General features: G+C 35.7%; 1 protein-coding gene across 1 annotated transcript; it reads right to left on the bottom strand.

The window, feature by feature from the left end:
* Positions 1-473: 473 nt before the first annotated feature.
* LOC104237392 (uncharacterized) lies at positions 474-12,340 on the bottom strand. The gene is made up of 13 exons (XM_009791536.2): positions 12,189-12,340; positions 11,501-11,831; positions 9,766-9,943; positions 9,647-9,696; positions 5,814-5,906; positions 5,559-5,647; positions 4,981-5,059; positions 4,689-4,771; positions 4,051-4,129; positions 3,291-3,969; positions 2,104-2,184; positions 1,322-1,961; positions 474-1,134 (listed from the first exon to the last, which is right to left on the bottom strand). Exons 1-13 carry the CDS (start codon positions 12,218-12,220, stop codon positions 1,002-1,004), a joined length of 2,547 nt encoding a protein of 848 aa, XP_009789838.1. The 5' UTR covers positions 12,221-12,340; the 3' UTR covers positions 474-1,001.
* Between the last annotated feature and the right edge of the window lie 6,328 nt (positions 12,341-18,668).

The raw sequence follows: 18,668 nt of genomic DNA, 5'->3' as shown, positions 1-18,668 counted from the left end.
ATAAGTAAGATATCAAGTCAATTGGTAAGTTAATAAAAAATCACGTGAATATAACATTATTAAGTAATAGATAATGCAGTAACTATAAGCAAAGATTAAAGAGAGAGTTGTTTTGGTGAAAATGTAGAAGGATAAGACTTATTCGAATTTGCGATGAAACATCAAGTGGTAATAAGAATTTTATTAAATAATATGCATAAACAAGACATATCACAAACGTGATATGTTTAGTATTATTTAATATTGACCACAAAATAAAATACAAGCACTAAATCAAGGAGTTAGATTGTTACAAATATAAAATAAAAATATAAATAAAAAGAAACATGTTATCTGGAAGTTTTAAATTTTAAGGTAATTCCAATAACTCAAATTATAATTTGATATTTGTGTCCGCGCATCGCGCGGGTACTAATACTAGTATAACTTTAAAGAATAATACAAAAGTCACCCACCCGCATAAACCGAAACCGAAAACAAAAAGCGCAAACCTAAACCATTTATTACAGTATGGTATCGGTGTAACATGTTTTTTTAGACGGAAAAAAGAAACTGAAATACCGAAATTTGAAATCTTCCAAAACCAACCAATGAACACCCCTAGTTACAACCATTAGGAGCCAGCAATTGCAGAAATTTCTAATCACTTAAAGATTTACAAAAACTGAAGGAAGAAAAAAAAAAAAAGGCAAGATCAATCTAAGTGACACCAAAAGGCTCAAAAATTGTATTCTACCTCTGACCAGAAAAAGTGAAGCTGTACACTGGGAAACAAAACCAATGCCTTCCATGTAAAATCTGGTAGGCAAAGGTTAGCTAACTCGCAGCAAGCACACGATGCAGGGTGCAGTAACCTTGAAACTTTGACCTGCAAAGATCAGTTATTTCCTTTGGATCCACCAAAAGAAACAACCCTTGGAGAATCAGCAGCAGCTGCTTATGCTGTAACTCTCATGGCTCTTAGCATCTAATATGCTGCATCTAACTAGCGACCAAGGCAGTCAACGTTTTTGCTTCTGACATACAAAACGTATTCCTTGCTTTCCAAGTTCCAAGTTCTTCTTCTTCCCATCATCAAGAGCAACAGACACTATCGATGAGCCTTCAAAGACTTCTATCACTGTCCCTCTATGCCTGAAAAGTATACAAAATTGAAACGTCAAACTAATGCACCTCAAGGAAAGTGTGGCACAGATTTATATGAATCCTTTCCTATATAATTTGATATTTACCAGCAATGCAGTCACAAAACCGAAATGAACTTCAAACTGATAAAATTTAAGCATGCATGGTAATCAGCTTGACATAACAATAAACTTACCAGGTATTATCAGACGGATGATGAACTTCCACTCTCTTTCCTTTTGCATCTTTTCCCAACTTCTGCAGTATCCAGTTAGCATCCATGAACTCGTCCATTGTACTATCCTCATACCACTGAGATGAATTATCATCAGCCTTAGTTGATGCTTTTTCTCCAAAGGCTGGTGGTCTCTTTCTTTTAGACCTCTGACCCTTAACCATGCTTTTCTCCTCCTCCCCAGGAGAAGCCCACGCATTTTGACTTTCATGGTAAGGATTCTTGAACTTGAGCTTTAGAAGAGGTTTTGGATCCTTTCTCGTTGAATTAGATACTGAAGGTGTACTAACTTTCTCGTCGTTCAGGTCATCACAAGAAGCGGGCCCAGCTTCTGCATATTTCGAGGAAGCCAATTTGTTGCCCCTTGTGGCAGGAACTTCAGCTCCAGCCCTTGCAATAACATTACCATCATTGCTTCTTTTTCCTAAGATACCAAAAGTCTTAACCGGAGGAATGGGTCCAGATACATCGGCAAATTTTCCACCAACTTTGGCAGGCAAATGGGTAGCTTCTGAACTTACTTTCTTGATTTTTATTAAATGACTTTCTTTACCCCTAGGATTTTGACCCTTTATTTGGTCCATATGATCCACCTTATGTCCTGCAGACAGAACCGAGAACCAAAAGAAAAGTTACTAATAAACACTAACGAATGCTCCTTCAAAGCAGTAAATTTAATTTTATCTTCATGCCGACCCCCCCCCCCCCCCCAGAGAAAGTAAACAAGTTACAACATGTTTTACCCTTTCCACCACCAAATTTAGCCGCAGTGTCATTCCTTTCTGAGTTTTCATTCTCTCTCAGCTGACCAAGATCCTCACTACCTGATAAACAAAGGAAGAACATATAAGAACAGGAATACAGAGCATTGAAACTAATTATGTGAGCTCAAGAAATATTGCCTCCTTAATCAAGCAATTTAGAAATTGAATTGAAAGAATTTCAGGGAACAACAGAGGAAGAGAGACAATTTAGAAATTGGATTTGAAAAAAAAAAAATTGGGGCACAAAAGAGGCATGGCCGCCTTCTCATTTCGATGGTGAGCACACTGGTTTACAAATTAAAACCATACTTAAATTTCATAAGGGGTTTTGCATTAGAAAAATAAAATAATATACAGCATGAATCTTTAGTTAGATTTCATGTATTCACCACTTTAGGTTTAATTTTTTTTCTTTTTATCTTTTCGGGGTCATCAACACCTTTCCAGACTGTTCAGCTGCAAGTATCAACGCGGAGAGGAAAGAATCTGAATTATTGTAGCATATAAGAAACTATAAACAAAATATATAGTGAAGGAAACCACACCTGAACAAGAAATGGAGAATTAATCAAGCATACAACAGAAAATACATATGCAAGAAAAGTACATTAGAGATACTTCAGGCTTCTACAAACAAAAAGCAACCCAAGAATCATGGTACTTTATTATATTCCTAATCCAACTTCTATGTCCTTTTTTGTTAACCAATAAATCCTCAAAGGCCAATGGCCCAAGGTTCGAAACTCGGTGGATAATGGGAGACCATCCACCCTTCTCCACTTAAATACCAGGCTTTTGCCTGCGGCAGGGTCTGACTCGTGACATGCGTCTAATCCACTCAACATGCAGTTGCGCTCTTACCACATAAAGCCCTTGCGGCTACTTATACATGAAGTTCGTACAAGTCAAAAAAGAAAAACTCCAAGAAAAATAATATTGCACAGAGGAAAACTATAATCATTTTCTCCCACTGGCAGGACCTTTAGTCTGGATGAGAGAACAATTAAGATAATCATAGCTTTCGTGTCACAAGTGACGAAAGAGAATAGAAAAGCATCTTTACTTTCATCAAATTCTAGGGAGAAGTCATAGTTTATAAACAAGCTTCACCCTAATATGAAAACAGAAAGCAAGAGAACCCGAAGACATATATAGAAAAGAAATACCATTTGAAGTAGTCAAATCTTGATCTTTCTGACAACTTGAAGCATCGGACTTTGGGGAACCTGCTACATTTTTATTCCGTGAACCCAAATGTATAACAAGCTTTGGACCCTTAGAGGTCTTTGGCATGCTTGTCTGAATCCCAATATCATCCCCATCCAAACGCTGAGGCTTGCTGCCTTTAATTTGAACTGTCCTCTTACCCTTGTTTCCTGTAACCTCATCAATAAATTTGTGCTTTATGACCCCTGCCTGATTAATTGAGCATATACCTTCTGTCAAGCTACCAACAGGAGAAGAAAAGCTATCCAGTTCCCCATAAGCCTGCAATTCTTCATTCTTGACATAACCAGCACCATCAGGATGTGTTTCATTTTGTCCGGTTAAAGACAATTGCTGCCCTTTCTTTTTACCAGATTTCTTGTAAGAAGATTTCTTTCCATAATCCTTGCTCTTTTTGGGAGATTTGTCAACTAAACCTTTAAGAGAAAACTTCAGAGATCGACTATGTTCATTTTTTACTACAGGACCACTATCTTCATCATCTGAAAAGGGTGAAATAGAAAATATTTCATCGTCAACTGGCAACCCAGCTCCTGCCCTCAAACTTGCAATTAAGTCCTTATCAGCTTCATCTCTCCTCCTCCAAAGCTCCTGAACAGCATCCTCAAGATTTCTCACCTGAGAAGCTCAATAGAAAACTATCATGATAAAGTTCTAGTATAAATTTTCTAGTTGAATTAATCCTTGTCGTAAACATACCTGATAACTATTTCCACGGCATGTTGGACAAGCATACTGCAGATTTCCATCCACTTGAAACTGCATATATTTTTCATCACTGCAAAGCAAATACTCATTTTCAAATTAACAGTTCCAATGGAGTCCCTCTCTTGAAGCTTAGTGAAACTACTAGCAAGGTTGCATAAGTTAACAGCTTTATATCGTATGACCGACAGGAGAAAAGAAGTCCCAACTACAAATTCTCAAACCACAAAGATGTCAGGATATTTATATAGCAAAGGACAGAAAAGGAGCTTTCTGGTAATTAGAAGTTGCACCCTGTCAACTGACTCAACTCTTAACAAGGCAGAATGCAGCATAAACAACCCTAAAACGCCATTCAACGATTCAATGAAACAATAAAAGTCAATGTGGAACAGCGAGACTACTTTGAAAACACTTTCCACATAATAACAGAGAAATTCTGCTAAAGAATGCCAATAAAGGTACAGGATGCTGTCAGTAATAGCTGTCTGATATCTAATTCCAGAGCAAAAGCCTAACCTAATGCACATCCATATTGCACATGTGTCAAGAAACAATATTGCATTTCATAACAAAGGCACCAATGCAAAAACCAATAAATTAATAATCTTATTGGCAATAATTAAGCAAACCTGATGCCATCGCATTGGCAGTGCACCCAGCGCTGGCAAATGTCACAGCAAACCATAGGTGTTGCTTCAGAATCTCTATAAACCTACAGTACAAAAAACAATTAATTGCATTCCTCATACACGTGGGAAAAACCACTCAATTACTTTGCAAAGGAAACAAGCACAAGGCATTCCATAACAGTAGCTGACAAAATAGCCATTTACATTAGTAAACCACCATATTACAATTAACCTCATTGAATTAAAAAAAATAAAGTGAAGCTCAGATAATTAAAACCACCATACTATGTACCTTCAAACAAACAGGACAGTAGTTTCCCTTCACAAATAATCTTCCGCAAGCATCACAACAAGTGTATCCTAAAAACCACCTGCAATAGATCAAGATATCAATAGTTTAGAAAAAATAGGATATGCAGTCAGCAGTGATACCAAATTAAGGAAATTAACATTAATACGCTAAGCGGCAAGAGTAACTGCAGGATAACTTGAGAAATTCAACTTAATGTCAACATGCCTTAAATGATTTTCATATATCACATGCACACAGCAATATCCGATGCTATCGCAATACTTTGTATGTGGAATCTTAAAAAAGCATCAATGCGAAAATCATCGGTGCTATGGGCAAGCCCAAAACTAGAGAACTGAGTAAATTGCTCTCAAAGCCCCTTACATAATATATAATGGAAACCAAATATAACTCCTACATGATGCTCCTCTATGAATATACAGAAAAACGACATACAAAGGACATACAAAATAAGCGTATTAACCAAAATGCAGTTAATCGTAGTGTCCAATTAACAAAAAAAGATATTGCAAAACTTGCATCCAAGAGAATTTCCACCAACTGCTCACACTACATACCTTACGCTCAGGCCATTTCCTGGAACATTAGAACCACAGCTGTGACACTTTGTGTGTTTGGGGCATAAATAAGGTCCACTGCTAACGTTCTGCACATTCCCAAAGCAATTAAGTGCATTATTTTTTCTTTCTTTTTTCTTAAAAAGGACAATTAAGTGCTTTCTACTTTTATCTCCTTCCTCTCTTTTTTTATAGGCAAGTGCATTCTACTTTTGTCATTCTATGGAACTGGAGGAGTAAGAAACAAGAATCCACCTTGTGTGGAGGCTGCATACAGTAACAGTGATAAGCTCCATCACACCTTTTGCAAAACATGAACTTGTTCGGATCTCCAGTTCTTCGACAGGCCTGCACCAACAAGGAGCATATAGTCAGTACTCCGTAGATATGAGCAATATAGCGCTAAGTTGCTCGGACTTGGGTGCGGGTATCCGATACGGGGACGGATCCGAGTATCGAATTCGGCAAAATCTAAATTTTAAGATTGGGGGTGCGGATCCGGATATGGATGCAGGGATTCGGCTAATAAAAAATAGAGCTATAAAAATATTGTAAATTTTGAGAGATATTCTGTGAAAAACTTACATGAATATTGTAAAATTCAATCTTTCATTCTCCAAGATGGACATTATTCTTTCATTCTCCTAAATCTGTTTTATTTTTGATTTTGAGAAATCAAAATCTCAATTTTTCTCCCAAATTAGTCGATGGACTCCGGTCAAAGTGTCCGAAGTCAGTTGACCGTATCCGGGACGTATCCTGCTCCCGTCCCTGTCTCGTATCGAGACGGGGATGGCACCAAAATCGAAGTGTCCGCGCAACTTAGATATAGCGCGCATAAGAACATGACTTGAACAATAACATAGACATCAAATTGCCAAAAATGCAAAGCATCACTAGAGAAATGATGCGGAATGCATGTCCAATCATTTATAACCCTACTTGATAGGGACACTTCCAATAGTTTTTTAAGAATATTTCATACTTCAAGAGTTCTTTCCAAATTAATATGTTTGATCATCAATATTTGCGCAGAAACTGTGCTTCATGTGATGCTATCTCAAATAGATTCGCAACCGACCTTGCAGTTCAACATAACAGGATAAGATAAGAAGACATTATCAGTAACATCTTGTCATCCATGACCATCAAACACTCAAATAGAAAGGAAAGATAATAGGTTAATAGCCTTTGACATTTATATTTATGTTATATCGTCAGCACATATAAACTCAAATCTCATGAGAGCAAATCTAGTCCTTATTTACTGATACTGTCATGTTCCACCCTCTACTACCCCTCCCTCCAAACAATCAAAAACATTTCTGATATCCTCATATTACCACAATCCACAACAAATAGACCCACTCCTGCCCATGCAACCTCCATAGCAACACCTATATGCAGCAAAACCTTCAATTTGCGTGATATGAGCCGAATTCAGTCCTTGCAGTCTCTCAGACAATAAAATAACAATTCCAAGAGCACCATCCATTGACACCCTTTACCACCCCTTCCTCCAACATGTCAACCTTCTACACATCCTCAAATCCAGTGTTAATACAAGCTAGCGATGACGATGTGACGTGAAATGAGGGGTTATTGCTTCATGTGTGATGTCACGCGCTTTGGAGAAACGTGGTTAAGAGGGTGAGACAGAAATTATTTTCACGGTCAATTTATTTGAAACTGAATTCAAAATATGGAAGGAAAATAAATTTAAAGGGGGGGGGGGCAAAAAGAGTAGATCCTTTATATGAGTACTACAAGTTCTATCTACAAATTGGTCTTCTGTTTGTCATGGTTGTCTTCTTTTTCTTCGTTTCAAGTTTTTAACGCCTCTTCTTTTACTATTTTTCTTAAAATTAAAATTTTTGTTCTTTTTCTTCTTGAAAGATGACTCTTTCTTAGTATGCAAATCCCCTTCTTCAACTACTTCTGATTTTGAACTTCTTTATTGCTTCTCTTCCAACTTTCTCCATAGTTACTGCAGCAATTAAATATGACATTGATTGCTGCAAACTAATTCTTATTATAGTTGATTAATTATTTTTATTATTTTTTAAATGAGAATTGAAAATCAATGTTGCTATTGACGTTTTGTTCTGTGACCTTGTGAAATTTTATTTTCATTGTATTTAATTTGAGGTGTTAGCCTACATATTTTCATTCTTGTATAACAGGTACTGAAAATAATACTAATATTTTTTAATCAGCTAATAGTAATGTTAATCGTATTTGATCTTAGAAGTACTAAATTCATATATTTAGGTAATTTTATATGTTTAATGATTCGTACGCTTGACTTCGACAAAGCATGTGCTTTGATTCTTGCTTCTTGCTCTTTGATTAAAGCTTCATTTTTCTTTTTGCAATTATCACTTTTAAAAATACTGCTCAAATCCTACGAATATCCCAACCTACAAACCCATGTTTCTACCACATGAAACCTCCATAGTAAAATCTAGATGCAGTGGGCAAGTTTCTTGGTGCCGCAAGAGTGAGTAGCAAAGGAAGGAGTAAAGGTTAAAGGCCAGTTGGTTCTAACATTTTGTTTGATTTGGTTAGGTGGTTAGAATGACTAAACTACCTCATTCCGAACAATGTGAAGGTTTAATGTGCAATGAGTTCTAAAACAGAAACTAAAATCAAAATCAGCAAAGAACAGAAGGTTAAAAGTGCAAAAGACCAAAACAGAAAGCTGGAGAAAGAAAGGGGAAGAACAAAAGGCAAAAAAAGGAAAATCAATGATTCAGAAAGACCTCCCAACTAAACATGAAAAAATTTACACCATAAAAGGTGAAACACGGAACTACAATGACTCATTCCACATTAAATGACTTCTTACAACCAGGGATTGGGGTTTCGGCAAGAGGACCAGGGATTGGGGCCATTATTGCTTGCTGCTTATTTGGCTTTGACATGGTGCATATAGTAGAAACTAGAAACAAGTTCACAAACGTTTCAAGACCAAAGACTGCAAGGTACTTGATCCAGCAGAGAGTAGTCTTCCCCGTTTCTTAGAGGAGTTGGTATGGCAAATTGGTTAGTAACTAATGGGTTTGCGTATAGGTGAGGCCATGGGTCAAGTTCTACCTGTTCCACCATATGATTGATCGGCATACATCATACACATACTGAGGGATCCAGCTGAGAGCATTGACTTAAAAGCAATATCCTTGTTTCTCAATTGACTGCACATAGAGATATGGAAAGAACTTCTTTCTATTATTATGACACCACCTTACCCAAGATCCTTTTTTCTAACTTTCCTGTGTTGCACTGAAAAACAAAGGACCTAAGAGACGAGCGTCTTCTCTCAAGTTTCTTCCTCCCGCGCCCGTCACCGCCCAGCCCGCGTTAGAGGGGAAGATTAGCAAAGCGGGAAAATTGGTGTACCTTACCCAAGATTTGTGTGTCAAAACAGACATGGGTGACCTTTCCTAGGGCTAGGCAGCAGGCTAGAACCTCAATTTGCTACACACGGCTAGTCGTGGCAAAATAGATAAAAAAAACAGTTATCCATCCATATTATCCACCAAAAAATAGGCTAGATAATGAACTTTTTAAAACTGAGTCAAATATAGATAAGAACCATATTATCCACTTAGAAAATGGATAACCAATGGATAACTAATGGGTTTAACTTTTACGTAAAGACTCAAACCGGGGATTCATCAAGCTTGAGAGACTAGGAATTCTCCCAAAAATGATCATATTCAAAAAGCCATGGATAATATGGTTACCCATAATATTATCCGCTAGTTAAACCAATTTTCTATCTGTATTAAATATGGATCGCGTCGAATAATTTATCCGCTTTTGAACGATCCATTTTTTACCCGCCCATATTCGACCCGACCGTTTGCCACCCCTACATACGGCTAGCAAGAAAATTAGGGCATGATAAATTCATTTTTTACATTTTTTTAGGTAATAAAAGTCAATGTTTTGTCCAATAATATTTGACCCTCTTATTCACAAAAAGAACAAGAAAGCAACTCATCGCACAATAGACTTTCTATCGGCAGCCTTTAAAAAAGCAAAACCACCTACTTTTCATTATTGAAAAGAATCAAAAGTTTTACCTCACAAAGCCGGCACGAGGGACATGTCCACGAACTCCAATGAAAGAGATCTGCAGAAAGGAGCATATTAGCAAAAGCACATCACTAAAACTAACAAATCTTGTAACCTAGAATAGTACCTCTATGTTGACCCCAAGCTTTCAGGCAGCCTCGGTGATACTTCTTTCCACAACTTTTGCATGACATCATTTTCCTTGCTTTTTCACTTCCTTCATTTTCACCACAAAAGCATAACCTACACATCACTTTGACATTTGACAGACCCTGTTCTTCTCCACCAACATCTTTCACGGAGCCCTGAGGATAGAAATTTATTTTTAATTAAAAAAATTTAATACTATCATGTAACCTTTTATGATTCCATCCCCCTCCCCATAAAAGAAAATGAATATCAGTAGAATGAGCAATGAAAATGGGCTATTAAATATTCAGTAACAATGCACCTTTAGATTATGAATATTCAGCTAGTACGTGACAACAGCTATTTGGTTGAATTTGTGGAACGACTAAACGAAACATCCTAACAGTTATCATGTTCAAAAACTCACACCTCAGTGGGTATTTAGATTTTCAAATCCAACAGGCTTCTAGATAAGTGCCTTTGTTTGAAGTGCTAGCCTTTAAGGGTCGTTTAGTTAACATACTTATTATGCGGGAATCATAATGCAGGGATTGTTTATGCAGTGATTAATAATTAAGGGATTGTCATGTGGTGATTAACAATGAAGATTGTTATACATGAATTACGTTAAAGGGGCATTTTTGTCTCTAAATAGTTTAATCCCACATTGTTAATACATGTATACTTATACCACATCCTATTGCACAAAATATAATTCATAGATTCCCGCATAACTTAATGCGCACATTATGTGATACTGCAACCAAAGGTGTTGTTGCCGTGACTAATTTTTTTTATGCAGCCAACCAGACACTATTATCTTATGGGGATTTTTATGCTGAGATTAATTATTGCAATACATCAACTAACGACCCCTTAGAGCATAATGTCTACGGCTGTCCACTTCATAGAATAATTTCACGTTCTCAAGTTAATATATTCAAGAACTTATAGACTAGACCAAAAAGTAAAGATTGGATCATGTAACTAACATGCATTTAACCAAAAGTCTTCACTAAACATAATCGCCTCTCACAATGAAAAGGAATTCAACAGCCAATCTATTACCTGAACTAAGGGTGTGTACATTCTCCTGGAAAAGGGACTCATACATTATATAATTCAAACACTAAACAAACCATGAATTTCTCAATCCTATAGGAAGCACCATCAATGCACTCTCTTTTAATAAAAAATATCAGGACAGGCTAAATCCTTGGTGTACCTTTTCTCCTCTTGAAGTGGAACACTATACAAACACTTAATAATCTAAAACATATGGAGTTAAATATTCACTTACTTCATCAAAAAAAACATATGGAGTTAAATAATCAGGTACCCTTAAAGAATTCATTCAACCTAGAACGTCTTAATTCTTTCCTCACTAGACAAAAGAAGCTACGCACTAAAAGATAAAGTAACAGCAATGGTGATGGCATTAGGCAATGATGATGATATGAGCTGAGCTAATGAAAGAAATGAGGATTCATATCGCCGAACCCAACTTGTTTGGGATTGAGGCATAGTTGTTGTTGTTGTTGTTGTTTTTGTAATAGTGATGGCATTATCCACACGAAATATAAAGAGATAGTAACTTGGAAACAGATCATCTCACTCAGAAACCATATATTCCATTATCCTGATTATGATAAATTGAACTAAAAAACAAGTGTAGTAATTCAAAAAAACAAACTTTCTCGAAATACAAGAAGAAAAGGCCTACAGTTACTAACCACCAGATCTCCAGACTCGAATCTTCTAGCGAAATCCTCAGCTACCATAGATGCAGCAGCAGCTTTCTTCTGCAAGGCAGCACGCTTAGTCTGTGCTGAAGCAATAGCAGCTGCCTCCTCCCCATCCCCGCCACCACCCCCATCACCTACCGCCACTTGCTGGGGAGGCTGTGGAGCAACAACAATCTTGGGCACCTTAACCTGAATTGTGGCACCTTCTTTAGCCTTAAGCAACCATGGGTCCTTAAGAAACTCCTCAACCCTAACCACATCTTCCAAGAACTCATTTTTACCCTTTGGAAACCCAAGTGGGCAGTAACAGATCCTTCGACTACACCAAAAAAGAACCAAAACCCACAACCAAAATTAGAAACACTCAACTGGGTCAGCAAAATACAAAGAAAACAACAAAAGATCACAAAATAAAGAACCCCATTTGGGTTCCATCGATAAATAGAGAGAGAAATATCAGATCTTCCAGCTACACCACAAAATAGCGAAACCCCGCTTAAACAAACCCCAGGTAAACAACTAAAAAACATAAAACAGAGAAACCCATATGGTATCCTTGGATAATAAGAGAGAGAGTAGAGAGAAAGAGTGATAAAAAGAGAGGAAGAGAGAAAAATAAACAAAATTATGTTCAAAAAATAGGAAAATAAAAGACTGAGGGGGGAGTTTGTAGTACCAGGTAATTGGGCAAGCTACGTGAAAGGCCATACGCGAGATAAAGATTTTGGTTGTATGAGAAATTTTTGAAGAGTTTAAATTGGGAAAAGCCCTTTTGGGGGAAAAGAGAGAGATTAAGGGAGGGGTTTGGGTGTGGGGTGTCGGGGTCTCGGGGATATACAGAAGTTTATAAGGTGATGAAAGTTTTCAAATTTGGCCCATTGAAGTTTTGAAATATGTTAATAGAATCCACGATATTTATAGAGTAGTGGAAAAAGGGGAAAAGCTCTTAAGAGATAAAACTTTGAGAAAGAAACCTATGTTCCCTTAAGTTTGGGGTTAATATGTCCATAAAATACAACATCAATTATAAATAGTCCTTTTTCTAAAGGAATTTTTACATTCCTATGCTATATAGAAAACTATATTACCCTCAATATTTAAGATTTGATATAATTATTTTTAGTATACCTAATTACCAATTTTATACTATAAGATGTTTTAAATATACATTAATTGTATCTTATATCACTCCTTAATTTATGGTATTGTATATTCCTCCATATCCCCACCCCCACGTTTCTCTCTTCTAAACCCACGCCCTCACCCACGTATCACCACAGTGTACTTACACCAAATTACTCCACAAGTCAGTTTCGCTTCAAAATGATTCAACATTATTATCATATACAAATCTTGAACATATTGTATTTGGTATTGCATCTAACGAGAAAGCATGGTCTACTAGGAAAGAATTAGTTAAAATGTGGTGGAAGGCTGGTTCAAAAATGAGGGGTTGTGTTTTTCTTGAAAAAATGTCATCCAATTACACAAATAATACTACAAAAAATGATTCTTTACCTCTGATTTGCATTTCTGGAGACGCATCAAGATTTAAATATACGTTTAGGGGTCGTTTGGTAGGGTGCATAAGAATAATGCTGAATAGGGTGTATTAGTAATGTTGTTATTAATTATGCTTACATTAGTTATGCTTGTATTAGTTATGCTGACATATTTTTTATTCATTGTTTGGTTTGATGTATTAAAACATTTCACAGTTTCTAAAAGAATTGTTTGTTTACAAAAATGCCCTCAAAACTAGTCCACACTCTAACTTTTTAAAAGAAACATATGTTGAGAAATGTTTTTATATGAAAAAGTTTAAAAAATTATTTTATTTGTCTACCTATATTGTAAAATAAAATTAAATATTTATTTATAAAAAAGGAAATATGTTAAGTATTTATTTATTTACTAGGGATATAATTTTATTTCTCACTATTTGGATTATTTTGAACTTGCATTAATATACTAACTAGCATATTTTAATCAAGAATAAATTTTGAAGGACAATTTTATCTTTAACTAAGTCAATGCATGCATTAAAACTCATTGCATTGCTAATACCATTGTTTTCTATGCATTAGTTATGCATAAGATAATATCAAATATGATGTATAACTAATGCATATGTTCAAAACGTCTACTAAACAATGTATTATTAATACACAAAGCTAATGCATGCATTAGCTTATCCAATGCATCCTACCAAACGACCCCTTAGAGGTGGAACCCATTGCACGAGTTGTGACTGAGACGGTGGCATTAAATCATTCAAATGTCAGGTGGTATGTTTTTGGATTGGGTGTTGTTGTAAATAATTGGGAATATGATTTGGAGTTTATATCTCAGTTTTGAGGGGTTTTGGTGAAGATTAGACTTGGTTTTGGCTGAATTTCAGATTGAAACTCGAAGAAGAAGAAGAAGAAGATGAAGAAGAAGAAGAAGACGACGACATGACATACATTATATTGCAGAAATTGTAGAAAAATTGTAGAATGTTATTTATTTATTTTTGAGCTTTGTGTTTTTGTGTTAAAAGTTTTGATGGGAGCTTGTTATTCAACTTCGTCTGTTTTGGAGCTAACTTGTGCAGAGGAGGAGATGTTTTTTAAGTTATATATATTGTTATACCTTTAAATTCAAGAAATTCAAGAAAGTATGGTTGTATTGTATTTAAAGAGGCGTGAATTTGTAGAATAGGTTGAATGTGAGGAATGAGTCAAATAAGACTCACAATGGCTTGTTTTCTACATTTAATCTATAACAAAATTACATATCATTTGAAAAATTAATATGAAAATACAGAATTTGCATAGATATTCTTAGGAAGATATATCCCTTCATCATATTTTTTTGGATTCCATATTTTGCATAACAGTTTTGTAAGGAGTAACAAAAGCATATAGGAGAATCACAGAATTGTAGCATAATCAAGATTTTCGATATAATTGCGTTTTTTGCAGAAGATTTGTAGAAGTTTTAGTCGTTTTTGACTTGTGAAAACAGAAAACAAAGCATCTACAATCAGAATACAAATAATCTACAATTTATCGACAAAATATCTACAAACTGGGTACACTGAATTTTAATATCCCAAATGCCATTCAATTGTAGCATAATTGAGATTTTCGACATAATTGCGTTTTTTGCAGAAGATTTGTAGAAATTTTAGTCGTTTTTTATTTGTGAAAACATAAAACAAAGCATCTACAATCAGAATACAAATAATCTATAAAATATCTACAAACTGGGTACATTGAATTTTAATATCCCAATTCCCATTCAATTGTAGCATAATTGGTATTTTTGACATAATTGCATTTTTCAGAAGATTTGTAGAAGTTTTAGTCATTTTTTATTTGTGAAAACGGGAAATAAAACATCTACAATCAGAATACAAATAATCTACAATTTATGTACAAAATATCTACAAACTGGGTACATATTTGGACTCGACATGCTTCCCCTGAAATGTATGTTTCACATTTTTTATCCATATTTTTGTCCAAAATAGTACTAAATCATCCACTTTAATACAATTTTTATACAATGTTGTTCAACTTTCATACAATAGGTAAATGAATAAAAGAAAAATAAATAAATAACAATCTACAATTTATCTACAATTTTTCTATAATTTCTGCAATATAATGTATGTCATGTCTTCTTCTTCAAGTTTCAATCTGAAATTCAGTCAAATCCAAGTCTAATCTTCACCAAAACCCCTCAAAATTGAGATATAAACTCCAAACTATATTCCCGATTATTTTCAACAACATCCAATCCAAACAAATAATGATTTTTGAAAACCCAAATTTGAATTCAAAGCTTTCAAGCTTTTTATTGGCTGTCAATGATGGAATTGCTGCTCTCTTTTCATTTGCTTTGTATTACTGAAATTTGGGATTGAAAGATAGAGAGAGATATAGAGAGAATTCTGGAAACAGAGTGTATCGCAAAAACATAGTATGGAAAATCTTGTTCTGCGTTGTGGAAGAACAGAATGAAGCCGACGATAATTATAGAATGTGCGTGATCTGCGTTTGTGGAAGATCTTTAAGAATAAGTTAATTCCCCAATTTTAGCGCGCCTAAATAAGGAATCCTACAGCTACAATGATTCCTTATTTAATGCATTGTCTATATTTTGTAGGAATACTATTAGCATGAAGGGTAATATGCAAACTATGAACATATTTGGTAATATAGTTTCTTATATGGTATAGGAAAGAAAATTTCCCATTTTTTTAATTGTGTGTGAATAGTATTCTATATTTATGAAAGTGTGTCACTTTTAATCTATCCAAATAAAGAACTCGTTATGAGAAATAGGTACTGCTCTTAAATTAAACTTATTTTAACCTTTTATACCGTTAATTTTCAATTGAATACATCACATTTGTTCAAATCATTAAAATTAATTGCCAAGAATCAAAGAAATGCCAATAAAAGGCATATGTTTAAGAAGAAAAGCAAAAAGAGATAACACGAACCTTTGAAGCTTTCATTGATAAATGCTTAATGCAAAAAATTGATAATAGGAATGTGTCGCTTAGTCAACATAGTGATGAGATTGAAGAAGATATACGGTATTGATGCATGATATTTAGCCCTTAAACTTAGAATTTTTCATTAATTAAACAGGAACTAAACATGAAACTCATGTAACCATAAGCATTGCTTTATCAAAAATACGGAACTCCCCCCAAAACTCGATGTCACAAGTGCATGAGTAATCTAGGGAATATACAAAATTACTATAGCTATTGTTTGAAGCAAGGCAAGCGGCTCACCGCTAAGTCTCCATAAAAATGCGTCTACGCGCCCGTGTGACCACTGAAAGTTCATGTCTTAGTAACTACATAATCAGTGCAGAAGTGTAGCGTGAGTATGCAAATCAATGCGTATCAGTAAGTTTCTAGTCTAACCTCGAAGAAATAGTGACGAGAGGACAACTTGACACTTACTAGTGGTCAAATAATAGAATGCATAAAGTAAACATGTATGAAGTACAACAAGTAGCAGTGAAACCGATAAACTTTAATAGTAAATTTCCAAACATAGGTCAATATGAGATCACTAAAATGTTGTAAAGGCCTCGAAGGCACGAACAACTGATATCAATACCAGATTAAATCTCAAGTATTACGCACGAGTCTGTCGAGGCGAACGGCCCGATCCATAGGAATAGTGATACATAGTACTACCGAGGCGAACAACCTGATCCTATAAAAATAGTGCTACCATACTGCCGAAACGAACGGGTCGATCCTATAAGAGTAATTTACAATACTGCCGAGGCGAACAACCCGATCCCATAAGAGTAATTTACAACATTGTTGAGGCGACCGGCCTGATCCCATTAGATTAGAGAAACTACCTCACTCGCAAAACTACATGCGAGTCGAGAAGACACGAATCTATTGTTCATCAAATATTCCATAATTTTCCAAAGCAAAAGACTCCGTCTGTATTTTATTATGGCCTTAATCCCAGTCATAAATGAAGAAAAATCAATATACAATATGAAATACAAATAGCACATTTAAGGCATGATGTGAATCTAAGTCTCCCCGGACATAACATGAATATAACTACGTACAGGCCATCGTCACCTCGTGCGTGCGTAGCTCTCACAAAAAGTAGCACACATTAATCGATACATCTAACGGGAGAATTCCCTCTTACAAGATTAGGCAAGAGACTTATCTCGCTTTCAAGTTCACTATTCAGCTCTTAACCTCACTAGATATCCCCAAATAACGCCGAGCAATCCAAAACTAGTCAAAAGTCGTATAAACTAATTAATATATGTTCAATAGTTCATAATTTAACTATTAAACTAATTTCTCAACCAATTTTGGAAAGTCCATAACAGTCACCCCCAGGCTCGTGCGCCCCAATTCCAAAAAATTTCGAAGATAAACGTTACCCATGACATTACGAACTCAAATATATAATGTATTTCTAATTTCATAATAAATTTCATGGTCAAATCTCATTTTTATCAAACTCTAGATTTTCAATAAAAACCCGCAAATTTACACTAATTTCATGTTAAATCTACCCATAATCTATGTATTTAACTCAAAAGTGGGTAGAATTCACTTATATTGTGATGCTTGATGAAAATCCCCTCAAAATAGCTTCCCAATTTCGGCCAACCCAAGTGAAATTAAGATAAAGGAGAGTTAAGTCACGTATAAAAATAAAATCTGCCCAGCCCTTATTCGTGCTCATGAAGGCCAAGCTGGCTCAACCCATCTCTTATTGCTACGCGTTCACGACCTATGCCTCGCATTCGTGATGCCCAGTCTCCCATGCCCTTCTCGTTCGCGGTCCCCCAGCCGCGTTCCCGAAGGACAACAGTCTTGTTGCCAATCTGCCTCAAACCTTTTTCGTGTTCGCGAACTAGCCTATGCATTCGCGAAGGAGGAAAAGATCATTCACCATGTTCACGATGGCCTCCTCGCTTTCGCGAAGATCAAAGTCCAAGACCCTTCTCTAGTCTTCTTCGCGACCGCGGGAAAACCTTCACGATCGCGAAACACACCAGCAATTTCAAGTAAGTTCAATTATGCTCCCGGTGGTCCAAAACACACCCGAGCTATCTAGGATCCCGTCCAATTACATCAACAAGTCCGTAAACATGCTTCAAACTTACTCGAAACCACAGAACACATAAAATAACACCAGAACTACGAATTTCACCTCAAAACTAAATTGATCAACTTCTAAGGTTCAAACTCATTTCAACCAACTCCAGACGCGACGAAACATACTTAGATAATTCAGAATGATGCTAAATTTTACACATAGGTCATAAATTACAATACGAACCTATTCCAAGGCTCGGAATCCCAAACGAACATTGGTAACATCAAAATCCACTTCTAGTCAAACTTAGGGAATTCAAAATTCTTCAAAATGATAACTTTCGACCATGAGCGCATAAATGCTCCCGGTCCATCCGAAACTCGATCCAAACATACTCCCAAGTCCAAAATCACCATACGAACCTATTGAAGCCTTCAAATTCTGGTTCCAAGGTTATTTACTCAAAATATTAACTCAAGTCAAACTTGATCGCCTTAGGCCACTACTATGGAACTAAGTGTTACAAAATCAATCCGAACTCTTCCAAAACCAAACCA

Source organism: Nicotiana sylvestris, chromosome 9, assembly GCF_000393655.2.
Source record: "Nicotiana sylvestris chromosome 9, ASM39365v2, whole genome shotgun sequence".
In the NCBI taxonomy this organism is placed as follows: Eukaryota; Viridiplantae; Streptophyta; class Magnoliopsida; order Solanales; family Solanaceae; genus Nicotiana; species Nicotiana sylvestris.
The sequence above is the reverse complement of the archived record's forward strand: the minus strand, read 5'-3'. Positions and strand labels throughout refer to the sequence as shown.